The 11,150-nt window shown below is 34.7% G+C and overlaps 1 protein-coding gene across 1 annotated transcript; it reads right to left on the bottom strand.

The window, feature by feature from the left end:
* Positions 1-139: 139 nt before the first annotated feature.
* Positions 140-10,387, bottom strand: LOC132193238 (NPC intracellular cholesterol transporter 1-like). The gene is made up of 14 exons (XM_059613780.1): positions 10,101-10,387; positions 7,501-7,747; positions 4,332-4,402; positions 3,926-4,177; positions 3,653-3,824; positions 3,481-3,584; positions 3,255-3,375; positions 2,904-3,200; positions 2,248-2,496; positions 1,823-2,138; positions 1,626-1,768; positions 1,411-1,572; positions 849-1,241; positions 140-696 (listed from the first exon to the last, which is right to left on the bottom strand). The coding sequence occupies exons 1-14, from the start codon at positions 10,184-10,186 to the stop codon at positions 406-408; spliced, it is 2,904 nt and encodes a 967-aa protein (XP_059469763.1). The 5' UTR covers positions 10,187-10,387; the 3' UTR covers positions 140-405.
* Between the last annotated feature and the right edge of the window lie 763 nt (positions 10,388-11,150).

Below are 11,150 nucleotides of genomic sequence, written 5' to 3'. Positions count from 1 at the left end.
ATCAGTTGCAAAAAAACCTATTCATATTTTATAAGAATAAATTTCATGAAATATATAATCAACTCTATTATTCTGTTTTTCTCTTGATTTTGAATAAAGAAAGATGTGTAAATTCAAATAATAAGGGTCAAAATATAATTTAAAGCAAATTTTAGTCACAAATTTTGTTTTATACATATATTTTTTTTTGCCGTATTGGTGCACTTTACATCAATGTCCATTGAAATTTTATGGATTTAACTTTTTACAAAAATAAATAACACATATATATCGATCATCATTATGCTGTCAATGGTGGATAAAGTTGCCGCACTTATTTTTAGTCTCTTTGAATTTGTGCTGCATGTGCGTCTAGTTGGGAAAGTTTTCACAAAATTTTTGCAATCCCTTCACGTCACTCTAGCACTAATTGCCCACGTCGTTGGTGCTGGTGGACTTGTCAAGCAGCTCGAGAGCCACTTCTTGGCCCTGCGCGTTTTGCACCACCACTTTGGGGTTTATGAACTTTATGGCGGCGCCGTTGACCGTGTCCTGAGGGCTTGTGTTGGTCTCTTTGCGCGGCGTGTATATTTTCGGCCGCCTCTCCGTGCCGTCCTCGCCGGCTGTGTGGTACGGCTTGGGACCAATCAGGCTCAACAAGACTGGCAGGAGGACGATGCCATTGAAAAGGCCAAACACGACGACCAGCAGGAAAATCTATGGGAAAAATTTCAGTGTTAAAAAATTCTAGGATATAAATTTCGAATAAAAATATTAATTTCATTAAAAAAATTTTAATGCCATTTTAATTCATTTTATGACGAATAATATTGATTTGTTTATTTTATAATTTATTTCTCAAAACTGACCTTGAAAAATGCAATAAAAACGTGAGCGTCTGAGTCGGCAAGGACCGAGAGCGCCAAGAGGGTGCTGATTCCACCGTTCCAGACGGCTGGGCCAGTTTCTCGGATGGTCCTGAGCGCTCGGTGGTTTTTGGATCCCACGTAGGTCATGAAAGTGAGGCCGATGTGGGCAGCGTAATCGACGCACAGGCCGACGGCCAGCACGAGACCAACGCAGGAGACAATGTCGATGGTCATTCCCCAGAAAAACATCATCCCTCCAACGTCGATCAAAGTGAGGACCACACAGAGCAGCACCAAGAGACAGGTTCGGACGTTGGCGATCAGAATGAAGGTGCTGATCATGACGCAGAACATAGCTAGCGCCAGGTTGCGGTACATTTCTGCGTCAATGACCTGCAATTTAATTTAAATATTTAAAATAATTACATTTAAAATTATTTCTCATTAAAATATTGAAAAATATTTAGCAAGCAAACAAATAATATAATAAATAAATAAAAACAAAATATTATAAAAAATGATTACAGCTGAAATTTAAATTTAAAAAAATCTGTTCAATTACCTCATCTGTAACCCAGTTGGCGAAAATCTTTCCCCACACAGTGACAAATTTGTCGCCTGTTTTGAAATTGGCCAACTCGGTGAGATTTCGCACTCGCCTCAAGGCAGGGATGTGCTCCTCAGATCCGCTGAATATTCTGAACTTAAACTCAAAACTTGAAAGCTGAAAAAAATAATTTTAAATTTCCAATATTTGAAATATCTCCTATCACTCACCACAACAGGCGGTGCTGGCTGGCCGCAAGTCAATTTCCCGTCAAATCGAAAGTCTTTTTCAAAAATAGCACCAGTAGGGCTGTAGAGGAACTTTGAAATATATCTCGAAAATTCAGCGTCAGACAAAATTTGTTTCTGCAAATCTGTACACAAGAATTAATAAATTAATCTCATTTTTTATTAATCAATAAAATTACTTATGTGGTAATTGTCGTTGACATATTTGTGAAACTCGTCCGACCAGGCTTTCACATCATGAAGGATGTCGTCCTGCTTGCGAAATTCGTTGACTAGTTTTTGTATTCGGCGAAACTCGACTGAGTAGTTGAGTCGGCCCATGTAAACGGCCGCCTCCTGGCCGTCCTCTGGATAATAATGCGTTTTGGCCTCGCTGAAATTTGCGAGATGCGTATTCTTTGGAATGAACCACATTTGGTCAAACTCCTGTCGAAGATGCAAATTGCCCCAAACGCTGATGCCGGTCACACCAAGAGTCGCCAGCAAAACCAGTACCTGACAAGGAAAAATATATATCAATTCTGAGTAACAATGATCCGAGTAACAAGAAAATTGTTGCGTGCACATAATGTGGAGAGATAAAAATCAACCCCTCCGTTCTGACCTTTCCTGGCGTGGTGAGAATGTAATTGGCGTACAGAGAACCGAAGATGGTCTTTGAAATTTGCTTCCGGTGGTAAATGTTGGGCTCGAAGCTCTCATGTTTGATGCAGAAGGCGACCCCGTTTCGCTTCTGTTCGATTCTCCGCTCGTCCCAAGTCAGACACGCCACGAAAAAGGTCGACTGGAAAAAATAGGTGGCCAATATGCCGACCGCTGCGTACAGGCAAAATGATTGCAAGCAAGGCAGGATCTGCAAAAAAAAAGAAAATTCAGATCCGGGTTTTACAATTAAATAGCGATTGGCAAATAGCAAAGTTCAAGGCGGCTTCAATGTTGTTGGAAAACCAAAACAAAATATTATGTAACTATTTAAATTGGTACTCGACCTTTTGATATTTGTTTGATTAATGTGATTCGATACGAGTGTGTCAAAATTGATAATGCTGAAATTATAGAAGAGCTTGTTTAAATTTGCAAAAGATTAATTTTGAGAACTTTGGAGCGCTTGAAAAAATAATTGCAAAATTATTAATAATTAAAGAAATCATAAATATATAAAAAAATTGTTTTGATACAAAATTTTAAATAAAATTATATGTTCCTATTTTATTTGATACATCTTTTCAATAAAAAATTTTTGATAAAAAAAAAACATACCGTTGCAGAACCAATGGCAAACGCGACGAAATCTGTAAGTGAAGTAACGGTGATGGAGGCTCCGGCGTGCTGCATCATCAGCCCAATCTTCTCAGGCAGGGGCTTGATTTTCTCAGCGGGGGACAGATTGAAGAAGTTTTGCATGATGATAAACATGTCGTCAACCCCTATGCCAAGCAGCAAAAAGGGCAGCGAGTGGTGCACGGGTCCAAAGAAGATTCCGAGCATTGAACAGAAGCCGTAGGAGACGATGAGGGCAAGAACTATGCTCAACATTCCAGCCATACCCAAATACAACTAAAAAAAAAAAAAATGTACAGTAGATTTAAAAAATATATAAAATTTATTTACCCTTAATTCAACCCAGTTGCATTTTGAAAGTTGAAGTTGGATGTAGACAAACATTAGCATGCCGCCCATCAGAAGTTTTTCAATGTCCTGAAACATCGCGTTGTTGCTGATGTCTGAAAAACTAGGGACAAAAACGTCATCGTAACTTGTTCAATTGAATTTAGGCACTTAAAAAAATTGAGATCCCAATAGTTCCAAATCACGTTTCTCAGTAAAATTGTCTCACCTTCTCCCAGAAGTGTAAAAAACGTTCATATCGGTCACGTTGGCCGCAATCACGTTCATCACATTGGAAAACTCGATCTCCCACTCAAGGCTTTTTGCGTCACCCTGGGGAATTCATTGCGTTAGATTAAAAACTGACAGGAAACTTCTTTTCCGCCAGAGAAGAGACTCACTAAATCTCCTGTGCCGGCCAGGTTGCCGCTTTTCTCGTAGTCGACGTTGGAAAAGTTGACGTGCACGACCCAAAAAGTGAGCAGGGACTTGGCGGAGACGATCATCCCTGAGGCGTTTCTTTCCACACCACCCAACAGGGGCACGTATTCCATAGGGTGCCCAAAAACAGGGCTAAAAATTAAAAATTAATATTCAGTTTTTATTTAATTTTAACGTCTTGCGTTGATGTAAGATGTTGTTGAACGGAGGAAAAATATTAAAAAAATTCTCACCTGACTGATGTTTTGTTGAGCGTTTCAATAATTTTGTCTTTGGTGAGCGTCTGAATTATAGAGCGATCGTAACTCCAGAGATCCAAAAGCGTCCTCTCGAGGCACTTCCTGTCCAGAGCCTGAATGAAGGCGCAGTAAATTGAGTCGCCGAGGGCCACGCTCGGATCACTTTTGTACTTGGGCGGCAGACTGTCGTAGAGTTGGTTCAGATCTCTTCTGCGTCGTCGAGACGACAGAGTCAGCGCCGGAATCCTAACAAGAGTTTTTATATTTTCATTCCAACCTTTTTTTTAATTGTGAGAAAATCAATTGATATTCTGTGATATTGTAAAAAAATTGCATTGTGCATATTGTAGTTAAAATTAAAATTAAAAAAACAATAAACAATTAACAAAGGCAAATTTACTTGAAGCAGATGTCGGACCACTGGACGCCGTTCACTGAGATTCCCTTCACTTTGCTATGGATCTCTTCCAACTAAAATCAAAATAAAACATTTTAGGTACATCAAAAATAAATTTTCCTTTCTTGACTTTCCCAATATTTAGGCTCCCGGCTTATTCCTAATTGATCCAATTATTCTAGACAACATTGATAGGAGCAACCGGCATTGCGCCTATGTCGTGCAGGTTGCATAATTTGTAAAATAATAGTGAGGTATCATTTTCAGTATTTTCAACCCCTCATCAATATAATTATAACAAATGATTGCTCAGCAAAAATTCGATAGAAATATTGTAGTGTCTTTTTAAAAAGATTTTTTTTTTGTATTTCGAAAAACTGGGATTTCAAATGAATACCGATGACGATTATTTCTTATTTCCATTGCGGAATGTCGTGAGTCAACAAGATCAGCTAGATATTTATATGAATTTTTTACTTTCCTGACCTTTCCGAGAATTGTTATGAGCGGGCGTGCGTGCCATGCAAAAGGGAGTATCAAAGGAAGCGAAAAAAAACACGTGACGAGAGCCCAATAAATAAACCACGCCGGAGCACGAAGGGAGTTTTATGAAAAGTGGAGCGGATCACGTGTTCATGTCGCTCTCTTGCCGCAAAATTACTGCGGGCAAATGAAAAAGACGAAACATATACGCAGAATATGTCACATAAATATATAGAAGCGTTTTGTTTATTCGACCCGAGCACATTCACGGATCGATGGACCGCGAATTATTATTATTGTTGCCTCATTTGTCGCTCGGTACGTACACGTAAATAATGCACACATAAGCGAGGGGAAATCACGGGGCTAGGCTGGTGAAATGAGTGTTTTTTGTTTGTGATGCGGACAAACCGGCGCAAACAAACATGACCTTCCCTGACTGCCCCGCGTTAAAAATTCATCGAGCTGAAAAAAACGGCTTTTTGCTCCCTATCTCTTGATTCAAAACCTATGGCGAGAGAAAGTTTTCAATTTTCTTTATCAGCCGAAATAATCAAACGAGAGGGGAAGTTTTTTGCAATTATCACCAGAGAATGCGTTCAATCCGCACTTTCACTGGAGTTTTGATATAAATACCGAACTGATTAAACGGAGCGTTATCATATCGGCGATTGGGACAAGCTTTTAAAAGTAATTTCAAGAGGTTATCAGTAGTGGAGTGGGAAAAAATCAGATTTCATAAATATAATCTGAAGCTAGGAGCTTGATTGGAAATTAAATTTCCATTTCAAGTAATTAAAGGGGAAAACAAATCAGATCAACTTTTTACTTTATAATTACCAAAGACCTAGACAAAAAAATAAATGTCCCAACCGGTTGTTTATATTTAGAGCATTTTTGTGATTTTCCTTTCAATAAATAGATCTATCTAAAAATTTACTTAAATATATTTCTTCCTTTTTATTTTAAGCAAAAATTATTTTCATTTGAAGTAACCTTTTTTATTCTTGAATGAATTTTAATGAAAATTAAATGAATTTTAATTATCATTGAAATTATATTTCTGTCTTCATTTTAAATTGAAATATAAGAAAAGTATCAAAGTCTAGGCTTTCTCCCTAAGTTTTATCTACAGCTTAAATTACACCTCTAAATATTGGTAACTAACCGTGAAAAGCTGCTCTCACTTTACTCCCACGCAGCTGGACTTTGATGGATTGAGGCGTTGGCACGACCAGAGATGACTTTGTTTTGTTTGACTGACCCGCCACTTAACCCCTTTAATTCTTAAGTCCACCAAGGTTACGAGGCTCGTCTGCGAGTCAAAGGTGGAATTTTCCCTTTATTTGTTTCCATCCACCCTAATTGACCTGACTCGCTCAATATTTGCTGATATTAGTAAGAAGGAAGGGCCTATTAGCTTCTATGAGTTTTGTAATGTGCTGGTGACGGTCAATTTCAAGTTGGAAAATTGTTCTCAGAAGAGAAAATTTTGTATGCATGGACTTTTAAAAATAAGGAAAGTAATATTTACAAATTATTGATCAAAGAATGTATAAATATAATTTTCTATTTTTTATTTGACCAGACCTCTCTTTGAAAATGAATTTTTTGGAGGAAAAATTTTTATGATTTTGAATATTCAAGATAATGTTAAACCCGAAATAAGATTAATGTAAAAATTAAAAATTACAATTGAGTTGCAAATAAATTAAAAAAAAAAATAAATTATCAGTGCATTGAAGAACATTTTAGCTCTGCCTTGCAATAATCAAATAGATTTCAGATTCAATTGATTGAGGCAAATTTTAATAACCTAATAATTAATAAAATATTATACTATGATATTATGCTGTTTTTTCTAATTTTTCACTATTATATAAATAAGAAGTAAAAAATAATAATAAAAAGGAGGTTATTTTATAAACATTGAAGGCTATCAAAAGTTCAAATTAAATAATGAATTTAAATGATTTACAAATTAAATATAACGATGGACTCTGGACAGCAGACAAACACGTAAATTATATCATTTCAAATTATCTATCTTTATAAATTAGCTAGTAAAATTGTTAGACTATTCATTATCAGTTATACTTTGGCACCTTAATCTCCATTCAAGCAGATTGTACCTAAAAAAATAGACAATATTTTTGAATAATCAAAATCACTGTTTCACTGACTGCTGCATGATTTCATGAGTTGAAATTATTATAAAACTGAAATAAATGTCGCATTAATAAGAGATGAAAAAACTATTATCAGTTCAATTGCCCTTACTTAACAAATTCTTCAAAGAACTGAACGCATATAAATTCAATCTTGATTTCAAAGGAAACGTTTTATTGTGATTTGATATCAAACGCAAATGTAATTGTCATGATGAAAATTCTGTAAATACTTGAAGTTTCATTATTCTGACAAGTGTTTTTATCAGATTAATGGCAACATTCTAAACAAAAAGTCACCAAATTGCGCAAAGTTCTGTGCAATCAGCTGCACCAAGTGCACTAAACTTAAGAACTTTGCACAAATAGTTGTTCCCAGTTATTCAGCTTTTGTTTCAATTTTTTTATATTGAGTTCAAACCATGCGATAAACTAAACTGATATCAATTAAAATTTCGACTTTCATATTCATCAAGTCCCTGACCCTACAAATAAGTTCACAAATTTATTTTTTTTCTAACCTGCAAAATGACATCCGGCTGGAGGACGTCGTCGGCGGTGATGATGACGGACTGAATGCGATAGAATTCGCCGTAGTTCTCCATGAGCCAGTTGAAGTCTCGCACGAAATTGGAATTGCGAGGCAGCCACAGTTTGACCGGCTGCTGCTCCTGCCGGAAGCGGAAGAACCCGAAGGAGCAAAGCACCGTCAGCAGCACGCAGATGGCCACGTGTCGCCGTGGACGAGTCGCGATGTCGAAGCCTCTCCTGGATAAATGGGAAAAAAATTGAAAAGAAGTGCCAAAATTATAAAATATGCAATTGAAGCAGATTGCAAGTAAAATTTGAATAAATTTTGACAAGTGTTTAAAAATAAATAATGATATTGTTTTAGAAACTGGAAGTTTAAAATAAATATTAATGTGATTTTTGAATAAAAATAATATAATGTTAATATTTTGATGCGTTAAATTACCAACTATTTGAAAGTTTTACATTCAAAGTAAATATTATGATTTCACGTCAAAATAATAATAATTAAAAAAAAATGAATTCTTTAAAAAAAATTATTGTTTTAAGGTAGAATTTGTCATTGTGCTTGAATTGAATACTTTTTTCTCAATAGATTTTTTTAGAAGAGCAGAATATTGTTTTTTTTTTCTAATTGTAAGTTGTAAACAACTAAATTAAAAAACAAGGTAAAGTCAAATTTAAATTCAAGTTAATAATGTAGATCAACTTTTAGAAAAAACCAAGAACGAAGTTTTTAATAGATTGTTTAGATTTGCTTATCAAAAAGATTTTCAAGACATACCAGAGACCATGTTTCAAACACGACGTGATTTTTACTACATGCTATTAGCTATACAGTTTATCTAGGGATTTTTGTAGTCTCATCAAATGCTTCTTTGATAAGGTAGATTGTGAAAACATGAGTTCAATAATTGATATTGACTTTGAACTAATTTAAAATTATCTTTAAAGTTCATATCATTTTGAACAAGCTTACAAAATATGCATTTTTGTAGAATTAAAAAAAAAAATTGAATATAAATATTTTAAACTAATTTGTCGTTTTTGGGCCTCAAAATTTTCCGTCCAATTGACAATTGAAACAAAATAATTATAAGCAAAGAAATTGTATATTAATTTAAACCATGTTTCACTTGTCCAGAAAATAATTTTTATCTCTTTGGAATTGAGCTCGTTTTCATATGTATGAATAATTAGTTGGCATTGCGTGATTGGTCTCGGCATTGAGCCATGAACGGTTAAAAATTCGGTCACGGGGATAAATTAACCAACTGCCAACTATGTATAACTTTTAAAAGAGTTAAATGTTGCAGTCGCCATTGCCAGACTGGCCGAGTTCAAAGTCAGCATTGCGCCCTTGGAAGGTTATTTGATGTCGAAGTTTAATCACTTCACTGAATTTATTTTTCCATGTAATTTATGGAAACGCAAATAAATATCAAGTGGCTGCAGCCAATCTCGTGTAAATATAAGACGTGGGCCAAAATTAGAGCGGTCGTAAAATGTCGCATGCGGTGAAAATAAGTGCGGCGGATTAGATAGTTAAAATTATTTTGGCGTGAGACCCTATTAGACAGTCCAGACACGGAGGACTTGTGTGAAAATGAGTGGAGGAGTGCATGAGAGGTGGCCACTCAGAAAATGACTCAGGACTATTTAAATTTAATCCAATTTGAAAAGTTACATAATTTATGTGCAGGTGAAGCGGGCCAAAAATTCTTCTGGAGTGTGCAAATTTATCAAAATTAAGCTTAAAAATTGTTGTAAACCGTAAAACTAAATTTCATTCACAATAAAATTATTTATAAATAATGTTTTATAGTTAATGAAATATTTCTTAAATTTTAGTAAATTTGTTAAAAATTTCTTGCAATTGAAACTTAATATGATTGATTTCGAATTATTTTCTTCATTAAGAAAAGCTGGATTTTATGAAAAATGAATCCAGTTCATTTCAGAGTTAAATTACTCAAACTTTACAAATACTTATTTGAAAGTAAAATATATTTTTAATTTAACTTGCCAAAAAAAATTTTTAATAAACCACCAAAACGAAAAAGAAAATAACCAAATTAAATTGTCTTTTTTTTCAACAAGGAGTTAGTGAAACTTGGCATAAAATTATTTAACGAACTTTGAAGTGGCTTTTGCAAAAATAAAAAATTGTCATTATAACCAATGGTTAAATAAATAAATAAAACAATTCTTGAATATTGATCAGGCCAGGATTCAACGTCTTTCATATTGGGAGAAGAGAACAATTAGAATTAAAGATTCTTCCTTTTTTAAGTTATAATAAATGGAAACACTGTTAATGAGAAGAAGAAAAATCGTAAAAAAAAATTATAAAATCAACATTTTAATTTCATTTTCATTCATGTATGACCCTTTTTTTAATTATTAAAAATGGTATAAATAAGATTTTTGTTTGAAATTCAATTTTTGAAGTTTTCGGGGTTAAAAAAAAAGCTATAATTTATGTATTATAAAGAATTTAATATAGACTATTTTTTAAAAAAAAGTTTTTATGGAAAAGTGCAGCCGAGGTGAATCGATGCACCAAAACATTGACGCTATAAAATCGCACCTGTAGAACATGGCTTCGAGGTAGTTGACGATGGCGGTGCTGATGCGGTGCAAAATGCCCAGTTCCTTCTGCGGCTGCTCCTCCATGCTGCTGGCCGGGTGCAGGTTTCAGGTCATCTGATCGACTGGGCCAGGGTGCGTGTCGCAGGTCAGAAGCGGCGGTGCGAGGTGGCGGAGCACATTTCGCTCGCGAGCCACGATTCGAACTGGTCCGTCTGTGACCAGAGGAGCTGCCAATGCGTACGAACGCGCTCACGTGGGCACCGCGACCTTGTCTGCTTCCCACTCGCGGCTGCAGCAATCATGCGGAGAACCGGCCGCAGCTTAGCACCGCCACCGTCAGAGGCTGACACTCGAAAAGGTTTATTATTAAATGTTTTTATCACTTTTATTAAATTTAAATTAATTAACATTTTGTTTTTTACAAAATAAAATTGATTTTTATGTCTGAAAAATTTAAAACTGCATTTGAAGAGAGCATTTTTTTAAGTTTATGGAAATCAAACTTTTAACTATTAATATTGCAAGAAAAAAAAATTAAAAATATTCACTCGGTGATCAGTCGGTGATATTTTACGACCAAGATGATAATAAATTTATTGTTATCTCCATTCCATAAAAATTACTTAGTTGCAGTAATTTTATAATCAGATTCAAAATAGTTTTCTGTATTTATTCTCCTCTTTCAATATTATTTTCATTAAAATAAAAATTCCTAGATATTTCAAACTAAAATGAATTTTTTTTCGAAATTAATGTTCATTTCTATAGTTTTGTGAAAACTTTCAAATATTGAGACGTTAAAGTAATTGAGATTTTTATGTTAAACTGATTGATAGTCGGTAAAACATTAATTATTAAGTGATTTTTCCACTGCAAATAAATTTAATATCAGTGACTACAAAAATAAATATGAATAATTGATTGCAATGTAATTTTAATTATGCTTTTGATTTTCCGTGTATCCAGTGCTTAATTAAGCATTTTGATATTGCCTAATCAGTGATGCGCGCACAGAGAAATTATGCGTGAAAAACCCTTTCACAGAGTC

The sequence above is a fragment of the Neocloeon triangulifer genome, unplaced genomic scaffold (genome assembly GCF_031216515.1).
Source record: "Neocloeon triangulifer isolate White Clay Creek 2 clone unplaced genomic scaffold, ASM3121651v1 ptg000003l, whole genome shotgun sequence".
Classification (NCBI taxonomy): domain Eukaryota; kingdom Metazoa; phylum Arthropoda; class Insecta; order Ephemeroptera; family Baetidae; genus Neocloeon; species Neocloeon triangulifer.
Note: the sequence above shows the minus strand (reverse complement) of the source record. Positions and strands in the feature narration are given on the sequence as shown.

Coding starts and splice junctions, on each gene's coding strand:
- LOC132193238 (XM_059613780.1), bottom strand. CDS start 10,186: ATGGAGGAGCAGCCGCAGAAGGAACTGGGCATTTTGCACCGCATCAGC. Junction 4,178..4,331: donor TGGTCCGACATCTGCTTCAA/GTAAATTTGCCT, acceptor AACTCTTGTTAG/GATTCCGGCGCTGACTCTGT. Junction 697..848: donor TTTTTATTGCATTTTTCAAG/GTCAGTTTTGAG, acceptor TTTTTCCCATAG/ATTTTCCTGCTGGTCGTCGT.